Source organism: Pyxicephalus adspersus, chromosome 10 (genome assembly GCF_032062135.1).
Source record: "Pyxicephalus adspersus chromosome 10, UCB_Pads_2.0, whole genome shotgun sequence".
Lineage (NCBI taxonomy): Eukaryota > Metazoa > Chordata > Amphibia > Anura > Pyxicephalidae > Pyxicephalus > Pyxicephalus adspersus.
In genome coordinates, this window is record NC_092867.1 from 58,367,380 (window position 1) to 58,385,738 (window position 18,359).

The 18,359-nt window shown below is 46.1% G+C and overlaps 3 protein-coding genes and 1 long non-coding RNA gene across 7 annotated transcripts in view; 2 read left to right on the top strand and 2 right to left on the bottom strand.

Annotated features, from left to right (window-relative positions):
- Positions 1–11,129, bottom strand: part of LOC140339819 (uncharacterized) — a 38,623-nt gene extending 27,494 nt beyond the window's left edge. Inside the window, exons 1-7 of the mRNA XM_072424720.1 lie at positions 10,935–11,129; positions 10,437–10,592; positions 10,258–10,333; positions 8,642–9,967; positions 5,624–5,680; positions 503–636; positions 323–415 (exon numbers count right to left, since the gene is read on the bottom strand). Of these exons, the coding sequence (XP_072280821.1) occupies positions 323–415; positions 503–636; positions 5,624–5,680; positions 8,642–9,967; positions 10,258–10,333; positions 10,437–10,592; positions 10,935–11,108 (2,016 nt within the window). The 5' untranslated portion in view covers positions 11,109–11,129. The remainder of the gene's footprint in view (positions 1–322; positions 416–502; positions 637–5,623; positions 5,681–8,641; positions 9,968–10,257; positions 10,334–10,436; positions 10,593–10,934) is intronic.
- LOC140338992 (uncharacterized) overlaps positions 1–18,359 on the top strand; it is a 223,720-nt gene that overhangs the window by 189,863 nt on the left and 15,498 nt on the right. The window lies entirely within an intron of this gene.
- Positions 3,996–5,567, top strand: LOC140339156 (uncharacterized). Its single transcript, XR_011922374.1, has 3 exons — positions 3,996–4,246; positions 4,381–4,495; positions 5,080–5,567. It is a non-coding gene; the product is annotated as an uncharacterized lncRNA (long non-coding RNA).
- On the bottom strand, positions 12,738–18,292 carry LOC140339031 (uncharacterized). 3 transcript variants are annotated; one of them, XR_011922356.1, is made up of 5 exons: positions 17,700–18,292; positions 17,085–17,255; positions 16,922–16,997; positions 13,695–15,191; positions 12,738–13,656 (listed from the first exon to the last, which is right to left on the bottom strand). XR_011922356.1 is itself a non-coding variant. In XM_072423541.1 (5 exons), exons 3-5 carry the CDS (start codon positions 17,169–17,171, stop codon positions 14,023–14,025), a joined length of 1,332 nt encoding a protein of 443 aa, XP_072279642.1. In that variant the 5' UTR covers positions 17,172–17,255; positions 17,428–17,556; positions 17,700–17,833; the 3' UTR covers positions 12,738–14,022. The 3 variants fall into 3 exon arrangements, 2 of the variants coding, with proteins under 2 accessions (XP_072279642.1, XP_072279640.1); XM_072423541.1 differs by adding an exon at positions 17,428–17,556 and having other exon boundaries at positions 12,738–15,191; positions 17,700–17,833; XM_072423539.1 differs by having other exon boundaries at positions 12,738–15,191.

The window sequence follows — 18,359 nt, forward strand, 5'->3', positions numbered from 1 at the left end:
TCTCTCCTTTACAATAAAGTCTCCTCTTACCCGGTGATGTGCGGGTCTGGTGGTCCTCCATCATGACGTCCTTGTAGAGGTCCTTGTGTCCTTCTAAATACTCCCACTCCTCCATGGGGAAATACACAGTGACATCCTGACACCTTATAGGAACCTGACACACACAATGATACAGTCACCATCTAGAGACCTCCCATAATAATCTCCCAGAATTCCCTGCTCACCTCTCCCGTCAGCAGTTCAATTATCTTCTGGGTGACTTCCAATATTTTCTGGGCATTTTTGCTCTCAGGTATCAGTGAGTGGTATGATGGGAGTCTACTGGACTTCGAGAATCTCCTACAACCCCCTTGCAAGGAGGGGGAAGGCTAGGAGTCAAACACTCTCCAGTCCTCTTCTTTACCACCACGTAATCCTGTTAGGAAAGCAAACAGGTCCCATCAACTCTTTGTCTTATAGAGATCAGATGGATGTCACTTGACCCTCCAAGCGTCCTCCTCACCTCTCCAGTCAGCAGGTAGATGATGTTCAGAGTGAGGTTTAATATTTTCTGTGTCACGTGGATATTGTCCTTGTCCATCGTAAGGATTAGTAGAACAGAGCTAAGGGTGGGAATGGCTGACCTCAGCTTGAATTCTGAAAGCATAACCAAATAATGAACTGTTATCAGGCAAAGAAAAGATGAGGACAGAGGAGTGAAAGAGAAGAGAAGATGAGAAGAGATTGGAAACAGGAAAGCGGAAAAATATACTGTCACCAGGCAGAGAGAAGAGAGGAGGACAGAGGAGGAGAAGACATGAGAGCAGAGGAAAGAAAGAGAAGACATTGGAGATGGGAAAAAAGAAAAATGAACTAGGCAGAGAGATGAAGAAGAAGAAGAAGAGAGGAAGAGAGAGAGGAGAGCAGAGGAGAGGACAGGAGAGGAAGAAAACAGATTGAAGACAGGAAAGAGGAAGATGAACTGTCACAAGGCAAAGAGAAAGAAGAGGGCAGAGGAGAAGGAGAAAGATGAGCAGAGAAGAGAAAGAAGAGAAGTGATTGGAGACAGGAAAGAGGAAGAGGAAAAATGAACTGTCCCTAGACAGAAAAAGCAGGACAGGGAAGTGGAAGAGAGGAGGAAACGAGGAGAGGAAGAGAAAAGATTGGAAACTGGAAAAATGAACTGTCACTAGGCAGAGAGAAGAGAGAAAGAGGAGGAAAGGAGATGAGAGCAGAGGAAGAGAAGATATTGGATTCAGGAAAGAGGAAAAATGAAGTGCCACTAAGCAGAGAATAGAGAGAGTGCGGAGGAAAGAGGAGGAGAAGACAGATGAGCAGAGGAGAGAAGAGAACAGATTTGAGACAGGAGAGAGGAAAAATGACCTGTCACTGTGCAGAGAGAAGAGAGAGTGAGGAGGACAGAGGAGGAGAAGAGATGGGAGCAGAGGAAAGAAAGAGAAGACATTGGAGATGGGTAAAAAGAAAAATGAAATGTAACTAGGCAGAGAGATGAAGAAGAAGAGATGAAGAGAAGAAAGGAGAGGAAAGGAAGAAAACAGATTGAAGACAGGAAAGAGGAAAAATGAACTGCAAAAGGCAAAGAGAAAGAGGAGGGCGGAGGAGAAGAAGAAAGATGAGCAGAGGAGAGAAAGAAGAGAAGTGATTGGAGACAGGGAAGAGGAAGAGGAAAAATGAACTGTCCCTAGACAGAAAGAGCAGGACGGGGAAGTGGAAGAGAGGAGGAAACGAAAGGAGAGGAAGAAAAAAGACTGGAAACTGAAAAGTGATGAAAACTGATGAACTGTCACTAGGCAGAGAGAGGAGGACAGAGAAGAATAAGAGAGGAGAGCAGAGGAGAAAAAGAGAAGAAATTGGAGACAGAAAAGATGAAAAATAAACTGTCACTGGGCAAAGAGAATGAGGAGGGCAGAGGAGAAGAAGAAAGATGAGCAGAGGAGAGATAGAAGAGATTGGAAACAGGAAAGCAGAAAAATATACTGTCACTAGGCAGAGAGAAGAGAGAGTGAGGAGGACAGAGGAGGAGAAGAGATGGGAGCAGAGGAAAGAAAGAGAAGATATTGGAGATGGGTAAAAAGAAAAATGAATTGTAACTAGGCAGAGAGATGAAGAAGAAGAAGAGAGGAAGAAAGAGAGGAGAGCAGAGGAAGAAAACAGATTGAAGACAGGAAAGAGGAAAAATGAACTGTCACAGGGCAAAGAGAAAGAGGAGGGCAGAGGAGAAGAAGAAACATGAGCAGAGGAGAGAAAGAAGAGATTGGAGATAGGAAAGTGGAAGAGGAAAAATGAACTGTCCCTAGACAGAAAGAGCAGGACAGGGAAGTGGAAGAGAGGAGGAAACGAGGAGAGCAAGAGAAAAGATTGGAAACTGGAAAAATGAACTGTCACTAGGCAGAGAGAAGAGAGAAAGAGGAGGAAAGGAGATGAGAGCAGAGGAAGAGAAGATATTGGATGCAGGAAAGAGGAAAAATGAAGTGCCACTAGGCAGAGAGAAGAGAGGAGGTCAAAGGAAGGGAGGAAAGGTGCAAGAGTCATGAGGGGATTGAAGGGAAGGTGGAGGAAAGGAAAGAAATGCAGAAGTGAAAAAAGAGGAGAGGAAATGCAAAGGAGAGGAAGAGAAGAACTCAAGATAGGCAACCACATGGAGGGGAGAGGAGAGGAGGTTGACCTTCAGGAGGGAAAGGAGCAGATCATAGGCAAGGTGAGAGAAAGGGGGTGAGAAAGGAAAGTGAAAGAGGAAAGGAACTGGAAAGAGAATAGAAGAAGAGGAAATGTAGAGATTAGAGTGGGACAAGTAGGAGGCAAGTGGCGAAATAAGCTGCAGACAAAGGGAAAGAAGAGAAAAGGAGGAGAGGAGTGCAGAAGGGGAGATGTGCTGCATCCATGGGGTCAATGGGTATATGATATGCAGTGAATGTTGTATTTGTGTGTTATATTATTTGTCTATAAACACACCAAGATATATAAATATAAAAAATACACACCCACATATAAATGTGACCTGCACTAATCCTAGGACACCCAATGGAGGCTGACCCCCCACAACCTTCCAGCCCACAAGGTTCATGACTAGCGGTCTGTTACCTAGGAGACCACACTGCGCCATGACAATATTAATGACACAGATGAGCCCTCATTATTGCATCCACTGACCTCTCTGTACAAACCAGCTGCCTGATAATGTCCCCTATGGCATAGGATGCTGGGAAATGTAGTTTTTTTCTCTCTTTTTTGTGTCCATGTTTTTGTAGTCGTTATTTGGGGACATTTTATTTACCTGTTGGAAATATCTCATAACTGATCATCAATATTATTTCAGGTATTGGTCTCTAATCTATTCAATATTCCAAATACTTTCATAGCATTTTAATAATTTTACTTAAATTGGAGTGTCATGTCCTTATGCAGAGATCTACAACACAATGGCCTCCATGAGGATTTGGACTCTTTCCTTTCAATGATCCTCCATTACCCATAGGGCTGTGTGGTGCCTGCTGGAGAGGGGGGCCTACATGCAGGACTGAATGATCCCAACATCACCATGGAGAGAACACGTGACATGACTGAGAGGATACTGGACCTCAGCCTGGAGATCATCTACCTGCTGACCGGAGAGGTGAGGAGGATTCTGGGAGGTCACATGCCATAATCTCTTGAAATCTTAAGCTTTAATTCTATGGACCAATAAAGTTTATTGTCTCGTTTTGTAGGATTACGTTCTTATGAAGAAGTCATTGACCATGAACATCCCAGTGCCTCCACCTCCATCCCTGACTTCTGAGCGAAATCATGACAAGAAGGTTCTCGAAGTCCTCCAGAAGATGATTGGGCTCCTGACGGGAGAGGTGAGCAGGGAATTCTGGGAGATTATGATCGGAAGTGTCTGAATGGTGACTGTATAATAGTGTGTGTCAGGTTCCTATAAGGTGTCAGGATGTCACTGTCTATTTCTCCATGGAGGAGTGGGAGTATTTAGAAGGACACAAGGACCTCTGGGATTCCACACAGGAAGGTCAGGAGATCCCTCACCATCATCAGGTAGGTGAGACTAAGGGCCCCATAAACCCACCAGAGAGATGTCCCCGTCCTCTGTATTCCGGGGATTCCACACAGGAAGATCAGGAGATCCCTCACCATCATCAGGTAGGAGAAATTAAGGGGCCTCATAAACCCACCAGAGAGATGTCCCCGTCCTCTGTATTCCGGGGATTCCACACAGGAAGGTCAGGAGATCCCTCACCATCATCAGGTAGGAGAAATTAAGGGGCCTCATAAACCCACCAGAATGACCCATCATTCCATTGCATAGCCAGGTAGATGGACTTTGGGGGTTCTATCAATCACCCTAAACCTAATTTTACACTTTTGTTTCTACTCTTTTAGATTGACGATCTGGTTGTGGTTAAGGTGGAGGATGTGGATAAAGATGATAAGAAAATATATGCAATGGATGAACATCTATTTTCAGTGGAGGAGGGTTCTCCAGATCTGGAGGAAGGTAGGTCCTGACACTAATATGCACAACATTCTGTTCAGTCTCAGGGGTAATATAGGAAAATTGATAGAGATGGAATTTTGGCGGAATTAAAAACTTGGGAGGCGAGACTATTCTCAATCCGATTTTGCCCAGGCCTCAATGGGACAAGTCTTGTTTCTTGGTCCATATGAGTTGACCCTCTGGTCATTCATGGTTAGATGGAGATAGCGGATGGTATATTTGGCCATTCCATGCTTTCTTTTAGAAGCTGAAGGATTACTTTGTAGTCTAATACATGTGACACCAAACTGACCTTGGTATCACACACTCCCCATGTTGCCTGCACAGAATCCTAGCCAAGTTCCCAGAAGACTCAAATCCTAGGAGGTGCTTGAGTATGCAAACACCAACCAGGCTCTGGTACCTGGTCCTGCCACTCTTTCCCATACTATTGGATAAAAAGGCCAATAATGTGATAGACTTAAATGGAAGAAATGGAAATAGGAGGGGTAAATCTCTCCGCCAGGAAGTGGATCTTCTCAAACAGCATGGTCATATTGGGGTCTTTGGTTGTGATCTGTGTTTTTGCCTTTTTTTTTTATTAGATGGACAAACAGTTAGGAGAACCTGGGAAGGAAGAGTCAAGTGCTATACTGAAGATAAGAAGAGGCCACCACATGCTTCAGGAGAAAGCTATCATGACTTAAATACCCCATCACCCAAACCCTCCACGCCTAAGGGACCTTTTCCTGATCAGCCACCTACATTTGCCCCATATATCCATCTAGGACTTCAGAGTACGTACAGGTCATTTAATCCATCTAATGCAGAAAAATATTCATCTGATACGGTTCAACATAACAACCCGCACCACAGTAAGAACAATTCATGTTCTGAGTGTGGGAAATGTTTCACCAAGAATTCATCTCCACATGCTGATGAGAAGCGTTAGCAATGCCTCGAGTGTGGCAAACGATTTTTCTTCAAGTCAGACCTCACTGTTCATCAGAGAGTTCACACCGGGGAGGAGCCCTATCCCTGCTTCGAATGTGGAAAAAGTTTTTCACACAGGACGACCCTAGTCTGCCACCAGCGGATGCACCGAGGGGAGAAACCCTTCTTATGTTCGGAGTGTGGAAAATGCTTTACTCGGAAGTCTTGTCTTCTGCAGCATGAGAGAATCCACACGGGAGTGAAGCCATACATCTGCTCGGAATGTGGAAAAAGCTTCAATCAAAAATCATCTCTTAGCAGTCACCAGAGGGGCCACAGAGGTGAGAAGCCATTCACTTGCTCCGTGTGCGGGAAGTCTTTCACAAGAAGCTCCAGCCTGGTGGTCCATCACCGGTTTCACACTGGGGAGCGCCCCTATACCTGCCTGAAGTGTGGAAAATGTTTCTCTCAGAAAGCAAACTTTGTTAAACATCAGAAAATTCACACACGTTAAATAAACCTGAAGACTTTTTGGTTTAAAAAAAAAAGTTATTTAATGAATGAACAATTTCATACAATTATATTAAAACACTGTTTATTTACAGATTCTGTATATTTCACTGCTTCCCAGCCATCCTGAAAAATTACCTGGCGTGTCTTTAGTAATAAACACCAAGGGAACATCAATATCAGGATTGTTTTCAAAGCAGGTGGTGGGCGAATGTCAATAGTTTGCAAATATTCACCAGTATTCCACGGTGCAGGTAGGAAGTCAGGGAAGTGGAATAGAACCTTGTAATACAGTTGGGGAAGGGCAGATGACAGGAATAGGGATTGGAACCCTGCTGGGCATTTCTTTACCAATATGTCAACCGGGAAAAGAGTCCCTGTCCTTCAAACTTTGTGAAATGACCGCATTGCCCAAAAGACTTAGACATGAAGGAATAGCCCACAAATAGCACTGAGCAGGCAATGCCCGCAGGCATAGTGTCACAGATCAGATGGACGATAGCTTTATTGGTGTGTATAGAAAGTTTCTGATCTGTAGACAAAATGATGTTGATTAAAGGTAAAGTGTTTCCCCAACTCAGCTCTCATCTCTGCTCTATACAAATCTCCTGGTGTGACGGTGGAAATCCGGATGTCCAACATCTGGAAAGAAGGTGTAGCTTACACCCACCAGGGATTAGGGGGAGGAATTAGATTTGGACTAATGCTCTTGTTATGATCTGATGAGCGATGGGCCATCGGTCTTGTGGGTGCTCAGTCTGAAATGCTATAAACCCCGGAGAGTTCAGGAGGAGGTAAGTGGTTGCCAAAGGCTAAGCAGCAGATTTACCAGAATTGCTGGGCTTAGCTTCAGGAAAATTGCATCACCTTCATGGAAAAAAGGCTTTGAAGTGCTCTCAATGGTTTAATTGATTTTTAGGGTTGTGCACTTGCTGTGACCGATATAAGGGGTTCCGATTTCTTTATGTTCCCTGGTCTACACAAGGGTCTCAACAACCCCTATGCTGTGTTCTCAGGTCTGTACACCTGCTGTTTCTATTATGGGGGGTTACATTATTCAGCATGAAACAGGAGGATATGGAATAAGCAAAGGTGGGCAAGGACACCCAAAACCCCCAGGTAAGCAGGGACAGAAATCAGGAATTATGGTAGAGAGACTTCACTGCTGGAGTGAAACCGACTGTTTCCATGATCTTTAGGGGTGCCCCCCCCCCCCTTTACCCAAACGTAAAACTGTCCAAAGTCCTGTGATGCTCAGAGCATCGTCCTCATACTCAGACCTGGGCTATAGAAATGAACAGGCACTGAAGCTCAGAGTATCTTAAAGGCCTGGATCATAGTACCAACCCAACAAACACTTTTCATGTAAACAACAGATTGGGGTTGCAGAGTGCCCAAGGGCTCAGCCATCTTCAGAGCAATGGTCATCCACCAGGAGGACACAGGAGGTTAATACAGAAGGGTAGACAGCCAGCCCTAAAAGTTGGTCAAACGGGACACCAACTGTTTGCTGCTTTTGAGCCCAATAATCAGCAAGTACAGACCACCATGGGGACAACCACTCATAATTTCTGTTTTACTTACAGAAGGTTTGTGTAACAAACTCAAAAAAAAATACATTCATTGAAAACAAAATACTAAGTGCTATGTTTTCCAAGTTGTAGCAGAGACTGGAATTCAGGGTTAGTCCACACGTCATGCCATAGGTTGTCAGAAATATTCCACCGAACTGATGGGGTGAGCATTGTGTGCAGTGCCTGCGTCCACCGGACTGAGGCTAAACTTTTCCATCTGTAACCAACTCCACCAAAGTCTGCTTTCACAAGGACTACAAATAACCTATAAAGCATCATTCCACTTTACCGCCTTAGAAATTTCTCTAAATCTCAGTGATATTGAAGTCTATTATTCACTTCAAAACAAGATAAACAAAAAAGCAGCTTTATATATCAAGGTAGATTCAAGAGTCATTTTAGGTTCCTAAGAAAATTCCAGTATCTGCTATTTGTAATAGAAAAGGTCTTGTACTTCCATCGTCGGAGTCACCAGGACCCGAGGGGGGTAAGATACGTCTTCTGTTACAAGGAATGGGGGGAGGGGGGTTAAAGACAAGGGACACTGGAAAGGGGGGTATAACAACTCTTTTATTACAAGGAGCAGAGGGGAGGTAGGAGACACGGGACACCAGAAAGGGGGTATAATACTTCTTCTAGTACAGGAAACTGAGAGTAGGTTGAGGACACAAGACACTGAAGAGGTAATACAGAGAATGAATGGGAAGAAATGGGAAGAGGGAGGCACAGGACACCGGGGTAACGCAGGACCCCTTGTATTACAAGGAGGTGGCCCTAGAAACCTGACAGGGCTGATTTAATGGGCAGTACCATTGAAAACAAAAACCCTACAATCCATAAGCTGCATTTAGGGCCACCTTTGGCCCTGGTATCAACCCAGAATTTTCAATATACTAAAGATTAACCGTAATATAGTTAATTATACTGAAATACTGAACGGGTTTCTCTTATATTGTCCCTTTCATCATGATAAATGAGTGGCATGCTACTACAGCCAGACTCGAAAACTAACATTCTGGAGCCATTTTGGGGCGACCGTCTTATAGGAAGATGCTCACAGAAAGGTTGGTGCCCTGGCTCGTGAGAGACTTTGCTCCTTTAGATTTTTAAATGATCCAGGTGGAAAATAAACCCTTGGGATATTAAGTACAAGCATACGGCCTCTGCCCTCGGTGGATCAGCTGGTGTTTAAGAAGCAGTGAGTTCCGAGTTAAGCCTTTACCACACTCTGAACACAAATATGGCTTCTCTCCTGTGTGCGTCCTCTGGTGTCGGACCAGGACAGAGCTGTTGGTGAAGAACTTGTTGCAGACGGAGCATGAGTATGGTTTTTCACCTGTGTGAATCCTAAGGTGGGAGATAAGGTTGGGGCTCCTCCGAAAACTCTTGCCACATACCGAGCACGAATAGGGCTTCTCTCCAGTGTGAACCCGTTGGTGGAGGGTGAGGTTGGCACTGCTTGTGAAACACTTTCCGCAGTCAGAACAGACAAAAGGTTTCTCTCCGGTGTGAGTCCGCCGGTGTTTTATAAGTGACGCCTTCTGGTTAAAGCTTTTCCCGCAGTCAGTGCATGTGAACGGCTTTTCGCCAGTGTGAATCCTCTGATGGGTGGTGAGGTGAGCGCTGACAGCAAAACATTTCCCCCAGTCGCCACATGCAAATGGTTTTTCACCTGTGTGAATTCTTTGGTGCCGAATGTACAGCGACTTCTTGGTAAAGCTTTTCCCACATTCGGTGCATATAATGGGTTGTGATCGTTGGTGGACCCTCTGGTGCTTTAGCAAATCAGAGTTTCTGGTGAACAGTTTCTGGCACTGGGAGCACTGGTGTGTTCCGTGAACAGTAACCGTTATCTCGGGGGGACAGAGCTGATTGTGAATTGTTCCATTGTACTGAGGGGCCGAACTAGAAGCGCCTTCTTGTCCTGTATCAATCTCCGGGTCACTGTCCTCATCTGTGTCAGGAACAGTATAATCTGTCTGTGCATACGAGATGTTGTCAGTGACCCCATCTTCTTCATACATGGGGGTTTCAGCTTTAATGTGGGTTGCGTATTGTGTGTCTAGGTGATGGAATTCCTCCTTCACACGAGTAGCCGAACGTGGTATGTGATCGGCACGTGGAAGATTGTGTTCATCTCCAACAACTAATTCATCCTTAATATGGTTCAGAGCATGCTGCTCATGATCTGGTGGTGTATACCTGTCACTAGGTATGAGAATCTGTTCATCATGTGATGTCACCATGTCCTTATCATCACATGTGCCTTCGGCCTGCGTATAGTCCAAGGTTGTACAAGGGTCGCCACTGGTGACAGATCCAACTCCAAAAGACTCGGCACCATCCGTCAAGCCATCACTTTTACTTCCTGTGGGAATCAGGGCGTTGTTTTGTGTGTGGTCTCTTCCCTGAGCTGACTTGGCTTCTTCCTTTACTTTGTTTGGTGTTGTTTCAGGTTGGCAATATTTGGGGGAATCTGCGAAGGACAAGAACATTGATTTGATGTCAACATTGACCTTTGTAGTATCAAAATTGTCATCACATGGGCCAAAGACTGATGACCAATGCCCTTGGATCGGCTCCCGCACCCCATGGAACTCAGGCTCCTAACCATAGGCTATGTGAACAGAGCTCTGCTGCGAATCCCACCACATGGGGGTGACGTAGGGTGTGTTATTTAGGCACTTCTTCAACCTATAGCTTAGCCCAGCCCTTACATTCTGTCCACCTACAAGCACCTACAAACTCCAACCAATCTTCTCTTACCCAGAGTAGTGACGTTCTGGTGACTTTCTATTATCAGTTCATTGTATAGAACAGTGTGACCCAAAAACTTCCAAACCTGCAAAAAAAAAAAAAAATTTCATAACTCGACACCATGATACATCCATACATAGCGCTAGTCTGTCACCGGTAAATGTCCTAGAATTCCTGGCACCACTCACCTCTCCTGTCAGCAGGTGAATGATTTTGTTGGAGACTTCAAGGATCTTTTTGTCATTTTCCATATCCCTGGTCAGTGAAGGGGGGGCTGGTTGTATGATCCGAGAGCTGCTGGAAGCTACGGCACCTTCATCAGACCTTCTCACTACGCCATAGTCCTAAAGTGGAAAGGTGACACCATTACATGACATACTGCTGAAATACAAATTTTAATGCAGAATTCCCACAATTCTCATTCCTAGTATGTGATGGGAACAATGTATGAGGAGTGCTAATGTCCCCCCAATATGCAAGAGGGGTGGACAATATATAGGGGAACCAACGATGGATGGCCAATGCATGAGGGGGGCCCACAATGGATGACCAATGTACGAGGAGCCAACGATGGATGGCCAATGCATGAGGGGAGCCAACAATGAATGACCAATGTACGAGAAGGGGACAATATCTCGGCCCACATCTTTACCGGCAATAAAGCCTTCGTTCTACGGACCCCTCACCTCTCCGGTCAGCAGATGGACGATCTCCAGGGTCAGGCTTATTATATTCTCCGTTACTGGACTCCGATGGATGTCCATCCTCAGCTCCTCCCAGGCAGGGTCACTTCCTTGGGTGCGGAGGGTCTTTTTACACAGACTGGGAGTGGCTTCAGCAGAGACCTGTACAATAAACATAGCAATCTAGGTACCAAATATACCCAAAGGGCGGCCATTGCTGTCCTCTTAAAAAAATGCCTCCTGACTGGCTGTCTGTACATTTCTAGAATTATACAGCAGGAAGAAACACGAAGCAAGTGAAGCCACAAATCCTAACCCCATACTTGTTCCCAATGTCTTCCAAGTACCCAGCCTCTACACAGCCACACGTCCCTTCCATTTATGACTCTATGCAGACTCTGGCTGGCTAAAAAACACCAAGATGAAGGTCCCTAATTATTGTTGTGCTTGTTTAGGTGTCCCTACCCTAGTGCCTGCAATATGAGACTATCAAGGCTGCCATACATCCAATACCTAGCACTGTACAGTGTCATGCAGGGTGATATTGATGTATTTGTGTCTCAGACTAATCAGGATTTGCAGCCTGTGTGCAGGAGGTAATGGGAAGTCAATATATAAGCAGAATAAAAAGCATCCCCATTGTCTGGTAATGTGGAGGGAGGATTGAACTCAGAAGATGTGATGATAAATGGAGATGTGAATGATGATGATGATACCACAAATAATCACCTGCACTGCGTGCCCCCTGCTTTCCTCTCTGACACATGGAACTCAACACAAAAAAAAACCCCATTGATAAGAGAACGATCAGTTCCGGGTCATAGTACACATACTTCCGGTATTCTTCCTGGTTTTGCGGTCCACCGCCTAGCAACCACTACTTCCGGGGTTTGCGTTCCACGCAGAACTTTGGATACAGCCGACTTCCAGGTTCTGCGTTCCATGCCTTAGATTGGCTCCCAGCCGATTGGCTGAGGACGGAATAGGCGGGGCTTATCTCCTGCCTGTGGTAATCACTCCCAGGATGCATTGCGGTATGGCGGCCCTCAGGATTGGTTTAGTGATGACGGTCCCGGTGTTTTTGCTTCTTCGGGGCCCTGACACCGTGTAAAACCTCTCTATGGTGTATGAGTTGTGCATAGAAATGATAATGTTAACCTCCAAAGAGAACCTGTCTATATCCCTCTTCGCAATGGAGGCCCACCAGTCAGGAGCGTCGCTGTCACCTGTTGCAGGAAGCCATGGTGATGCCCCTCAGGTCAAACATGGTGGCCTCAGTCACATGACACCAACCAAGACCCCTGTGTAACATGTAGACGGGTTCTCTTTGGTACCTGGTCCTTGTCACAAAGTGGGTGGGGCTTATAGTGATCACACCAATAGGATAAGAGCTGCCATTCTATGGGGACCCCCACCCACCTTGATACACTAGGCCTGATGGCAGCTGTTGGGGTCACTCAGATACTAATGGAGCAGCTGGGGGTAAATGCTACTCCTGGCTCCCTCCAGTGCAGCTAAAGGAGCACCGTCTGAGAACATCAGGTCAGGGTTTGGTGACAAGTCCTCTTCATCCAATCAATGGCTGTACAGTAGATGCTGGGGAGCCCCCCATTGGTCGGATCTCCTCATAGAGCCCGTGTCATTGGACAGAAGCAGACTCTGGAATTACAATACAGAACCTGGAAAGGCCGTCCGACACACAGAAGGAACCGCACCCCGAGACCCCCCAACACATTGCATTGTGGGTGGAGGGGTCCTCTGGATTGGGCGCTACTCCATGGAGGTATCCACTAACCACAACAAACGTTTTTTTCAGTTGCATTTATTGAATCAGCATGCATTAACAAATCTGTAAAAACAATCTGATGGGACGGATTCAGGACCTCATCACAGCATAAAAAAAAACTAACAAGAAAAGGAGTCGGCCTTATTTATGCAGCATATTCTGAGGAGATCTGCCCAAAATTGGTGATACTTAAAGGCACCTGCTGCACTTCCACCTGAAGTTTCACCCAACACTTTCATCCCCTCACAACATTCATCTCATGGTATCATAAATCTGAGCGGATGTACAAAGATCTGGTGGATCCTCACAGGGGTGTCAATCTTCAGAGTCCCCCCGCAGTGTTGGTGGTTTCTCCCTCTGATAACATGACTCTATAGTGACACGGGTCAGTGGGACTCCAGTTCCTCCCAGAAGGGTCGCATTTGTTCCCCAAACTATTGGTCGCTGGCGAGTCTCCTCCACCCACTTTTTATAACTCTTACACTCCGTTTGTGAAAATTCCCTGTAATAGCCAAGACCAGGCCAAATGATGGCGTCACCTCACCTGAGACGCTGGGCAGCTCACTAGGGGTTATCCTATCCAAGGGGACCCCACTGAGCAAATATAGAGGAAGGATTAGAGCAGCACTAATAAAATCAAATAACTGGGATTCACCACAGTAACAATAAACATGTAAAAACATGTTTCAAGGGCACACTGAACACATTCATCAGGGCCATGGGGGAGGAGACAAGAAAAGGGGAACTCCCCATTTTGGGAGGAGCCGAGAAACAAACTACTAGATGAAATTTCCTCATTGTAGGAGGGGCAGACATAAATTTCTGGGGAAGATGTTATTATTGTGGGAGGGGCAGAGAACTACTGGGGGGAAAATCTCCCCATTGTGGGAGGGGCAGAGAACTGGGAGGAAATCTCCCCATTGTTGGAGGGGCAGAGAACTGGGAGGAAATCTCCCCATTGTTGGAGGGGCAGAGACACAAACTTCTGAGGATAATGTTACCATTATGGAAGGATCAGAGACGCAAACTACTGGGGGAAAAACTCCCCATTGTGGGAGGGGAAGGAACACTACTGGGAAAATTTTACCATTGTGGGAGCAGAAAAGATACAAACGACTGGGGGCAAATCTCACCTAAAACCTCTCTCAGCCATTACAATGACAGTCAGCTGTTTTATCTACTATTGCCTCAAATAATAATTTTGGGTGATATTATCCTTTAAGGATTACTTATGACGCCATTTTGTATAGGACACCCCCCTGTGACCACATGAGGTACTAAATAGGGCTCTGGAGGGAGCCAGGGTCAATGGACAGTGTGCACCCTCTTGTGTTTGTTGAGCTGGCAGCTCTGGATGAATCTTTTCCCGCACACGTTACAGGCGTATGGCTTTTCCCCAGTGTGTGTTTTCTGGTGCCGGGCCAGGACAGAGCTGTTGGCGAAGAATTTACCGCAGATAGCACAGTAGTATGGCTTTTCTCCTGTGTGGATCCTCTGGTGCGTGATGAGGTTGGGGCTACTGCGGAAGTTTTTCCCGCACACAGAGCAGGTGTATGGCTTCTCCCCGGTGTGAACTCTCTGGTGCTGGGTGAGGTTGGCACTGCTGGTGAAGCATTTGCCGCAGTCGGAGCAGACGAAGGGTTTCTCACCGGTGTGCGTTCTCTGGTGTTTTATCAGTGTAGCCTTCTGGTTGAAGCTCCTCCCACAATAACTGCAGGTAAAAGGTTTTTCCCCTGTGTGGATCCTCTGATGGCGGACCAGGTGTGAAATGGCCGCAAATGACTTGCCACAATCAGGGCAGGTAATCTGCTTCTCGTTTCTAATGAGCATGGAGTTTTTTGCCGAGCAGTCCATGGTTATGAGGGAGTGCAGATGACTCTTCATCATATCTGCATTCATGGTGAAACATTCCTGGTGCTCCATATTAGGTTGCACTTGGTCTGTTGGAGAATAGGCAGAGCCATACAGCTCGTCCTCATACTCCACCACGGTTATGGAAGGATCTTCTTCAAGCTGCGGTGACCCGCCCTCTTCGCAGCTGTTCTCTTCTACCGTATAATCTGACTGGGTATAGCCATCGCCATCACTCACATGTTCCTCCTTGTAAGGGATGGATTCTTCTTTGATATAAGCAGCAGATCTGCGGATATTAGAGTGTGAAGGAGGTTCCTCCTCGCAAGGTCCCGGCGAAATATTTTTATACAGATCCGGGAGAATATAAACATCCCCTTCAGTTTCGTCTTCACAGGCTTCAGGTTCCTCCTTAAGGGCCGATGTATTTTGGGTCTGAGCGTAGTCATCTTTCTGGTCTGCTGCCCTCCTTGGATAAGATGGGCTTCTCCTCTCCATTAATCGAGCCACAGTATTGCACGATGAATTGGTGAGGTCAGCATGTGGTAGGTCCTCTTCAAACAAGGAGGGCTCTTGCTTGATTGTGGCCACAGTGTTTTTATTGTAGGGGACGTCTGAGGAACCTGGAAAAACAATGGGTTAAACATAAAATTAAAGGCTCAATACACTAGATATGAGTTCTGGGGACACCTGTGGGTCAAGTCATGTGCCAGCTTCCTAAGGGACTGCAGCAGGCTGAACTCATCGTCGTAGTTCCTCACTCTGCTCCAGTCCACCTGGGAGACTTATTTGGGTGTTCCTGACCCTACTCAGTGCTCAACCCAGAAATTTTTTTAAGCAGGGTGGGAAGAATTTGTAGGTGGGTGGCAGCCCCTGTATTGTGACCAAACTCTTTAGTAACCACCCAAAAACAGCCGGGTGGGTGCTGAAAAGTGCCGGGTGGTGCCCCCAGCTAAAAGGGCCTGGGGAGAACCCTGCTACTGTTTCCAGTAACATCATTGTCACAGACAGCGATCTTTACCCAATAATAGAATGAATATCTAGAATATGCAGGAACATAGGAGACATCATACACATGCATTTGAAGCACAATTGGGTTGCCTTAGGTCACTAGGTGACAAGTGAACTGGTAATGCTCTTGAAGTGCACCAGTAGCATAGTGGGAGTCATGGGGGTTCATTAGGGTCAGTGGATGAAATGTGGACTAAGAGCACACTGTTGTCACTGGATGACACAGGGACTGGAAACATTCCCTGGATGAGACAAAGGAAGCAGGAGGAAGGTGTAGCAGGAGGGGTTGGAACAAAAGCAAAGTCATACTTTGCTTGAATACCAGGTCACATGTCACTTTACAATAAAAAAGTGGTGAAGATCAGTAGGGCCATCTCCTAGTCAGATGAAATGTCAAAGCCAAACTCGCTTCTGTTACAGTATCCTTGTGACTTCTATGTCCTTTGTGTCCCTTAATGCTCCTAAGATAGCTCCTAATCCATGACAAGGCCACTTTACGAGAGACCGGGAAAATGGCCATGCAATGCAATGAAGACCAAGTACTAGGGATCATGGGACAGGCACATGTGAACACAACGCGGTCTAATTGGAAATGACCAGGAATTTTCTGATCAGGGGTCCCCTGGTTTCTGTACAGCTAGGTGGGCCCATCAACTACTTCCCATTCAAAGTATTGGTTTTTTTTATAATTCTCAGCTCAATCAAGGCCCTGACAGAAAGGACTGACATTCCAGAAGCCACCAGTTGGGTCAATGCCCAACAATCAGTGGCCTACTTTCTGCTAATTCAACATCAGAAAATACCATTAAGGATGCTGACTATCCATTCAGAAGTTTGGGGGAATCTGTGGCTGGTCATCTATGGAAAAGTACCCAACCCAACCCACCTACAAGCAACCACTATAAATATCCCACCCTCAGAAAGGATAAGAAGATTGACCCATCAAGCTGGAGAGACTTTAAGCACTTTCCTTTGGAATAAGCAAAACGTTGACTACACCAAGATCTGAACAAAAGGTAGATAACTGATGGTTCCCGTTTTAGAACTTTTGCACTAAGCTGCCATTTTGGTTGGTAGACTTCATGAAGTCCTGCTTCTCGAATATCTGTTTATGAAGCTCCTCTATAATAAAACCTACTTTGTTTAAACCCTATGACGTCTGATGAGCAGACACCATGAGACGGACCGCTAAGTTTGGAAACATCATTTTCCTGTAGAAATCAGCTCTATATGAGGCCAAACCACCCCCTCTTAGGTTACAGAGGTACCTCCACTTTCACCAACACATTTTACAAAACCAGCTCTATGGGCCCTTGTGACTTCTAACACTTCCTCCACTTACCAGGCGAGATGATGGTCTGTAGATTCTCCTTCACCATCTCGTTGCACATAGTGGCCCGTCCCAAGAACCTCCACACCTGTTTGGAACAACAAATGACAACTATTATGAGGCGACCATCGCCAAGGTGTCACAAATAGCAGACAGTTCCCAGAATCCTCCTCACCTCTCCAGTCAGTAGGTGAATGAGCTTGTTGCTGACCTCCAAAACCTTCTTGTCTGCAGTCATGGATCGCGACGTTGAGGGCACCATCGGCCTCTGGGTGCTGCTCGCTCCTTTGGACCCCAGGATCCCTTTATTAGCAAATTCACTGGACTTCCCAACCACTTTATAGTCCTGGACATTGAAGGTGAAAATACAAAGCGTTAGACATAATCTATATCTATGTATCCCAAGGTTCTGTCACATCCATCTACAGCTGTCACATCCATCTACCATGTACACCCATTCATTATCTGAATGACGACCAAAATCCTTCCCATCCTGGTCAACACATCGGGTGACTTACCGGAAAAATAAACACATCGGCATTCAAGATGGCTTCCTAAACAAGATGTATGTGAACCACCTGCCTGCTCTGTAAACTGCGATATGACCAGAACCTTTGTTACATTTTTTTTAGTTCCATAGGAAGGACCTTGGTGAAAAATTAAAGGATAAGAGAGAAAAAATCCTCTTAGTTGACACCAGACTCTCTATACAACAACTCTAAAGTTCTGAGTTTCTGCCTGTATCAGTGACAATATTGCCCCTATGGATGGAGAAGGACAGGAAGCTCACCTCGCCGGTCAGCAGGAAGACGATCTCCAGGGTGAGGCTGATGATGTCCTCGGATACCGGCCGATGGTCGGGCTCCATCATGACGTTGGTGAGTTCTGAGGAGCCTGCAGGGGAAAAGGAGACCAATAATGAGCTGACCCTGACTGGAGCTGCAGGCGTAAGACTTTCCCGTGTTCTTTAGAGAGACCAAGCAGAAATTGAATATCAGGATCCATTCCCCATCCACTGACAGGGCGATTTCCACACCTGGAATGATCACATGACCTCCAGCCATCATCAAGGCCATTGCTGTGTATAGGCACATGGAGGTGGCCTGGCCCCCAGCATGGTCTGCATACAATGCGTTTCATAGGGGTATCTGGATCAGGAGGTGTCACCGACTTATAGCCTTCCACCATGTTAGGCTGCTAAAGGCACAGAAGACTGGTGGTATTGTCCCAAGAAAAGTCTTGACAGGAAATGTGATCCATAAAATACCATCCCCTCCCCCCATTGGGGTAACCTAATTTTAGCCTACCCGGCTTCTTCTGTCATTTGAAACCATCACTACTTCCCACACTACATATCTCACATCCTTTGTGTGTGAAATTCCCCCACCTACTAGATTGTAAGCTCTTCGGGGCAGGGTCCTCTCCTCCTGTATCACTGTCTGTATTAGTC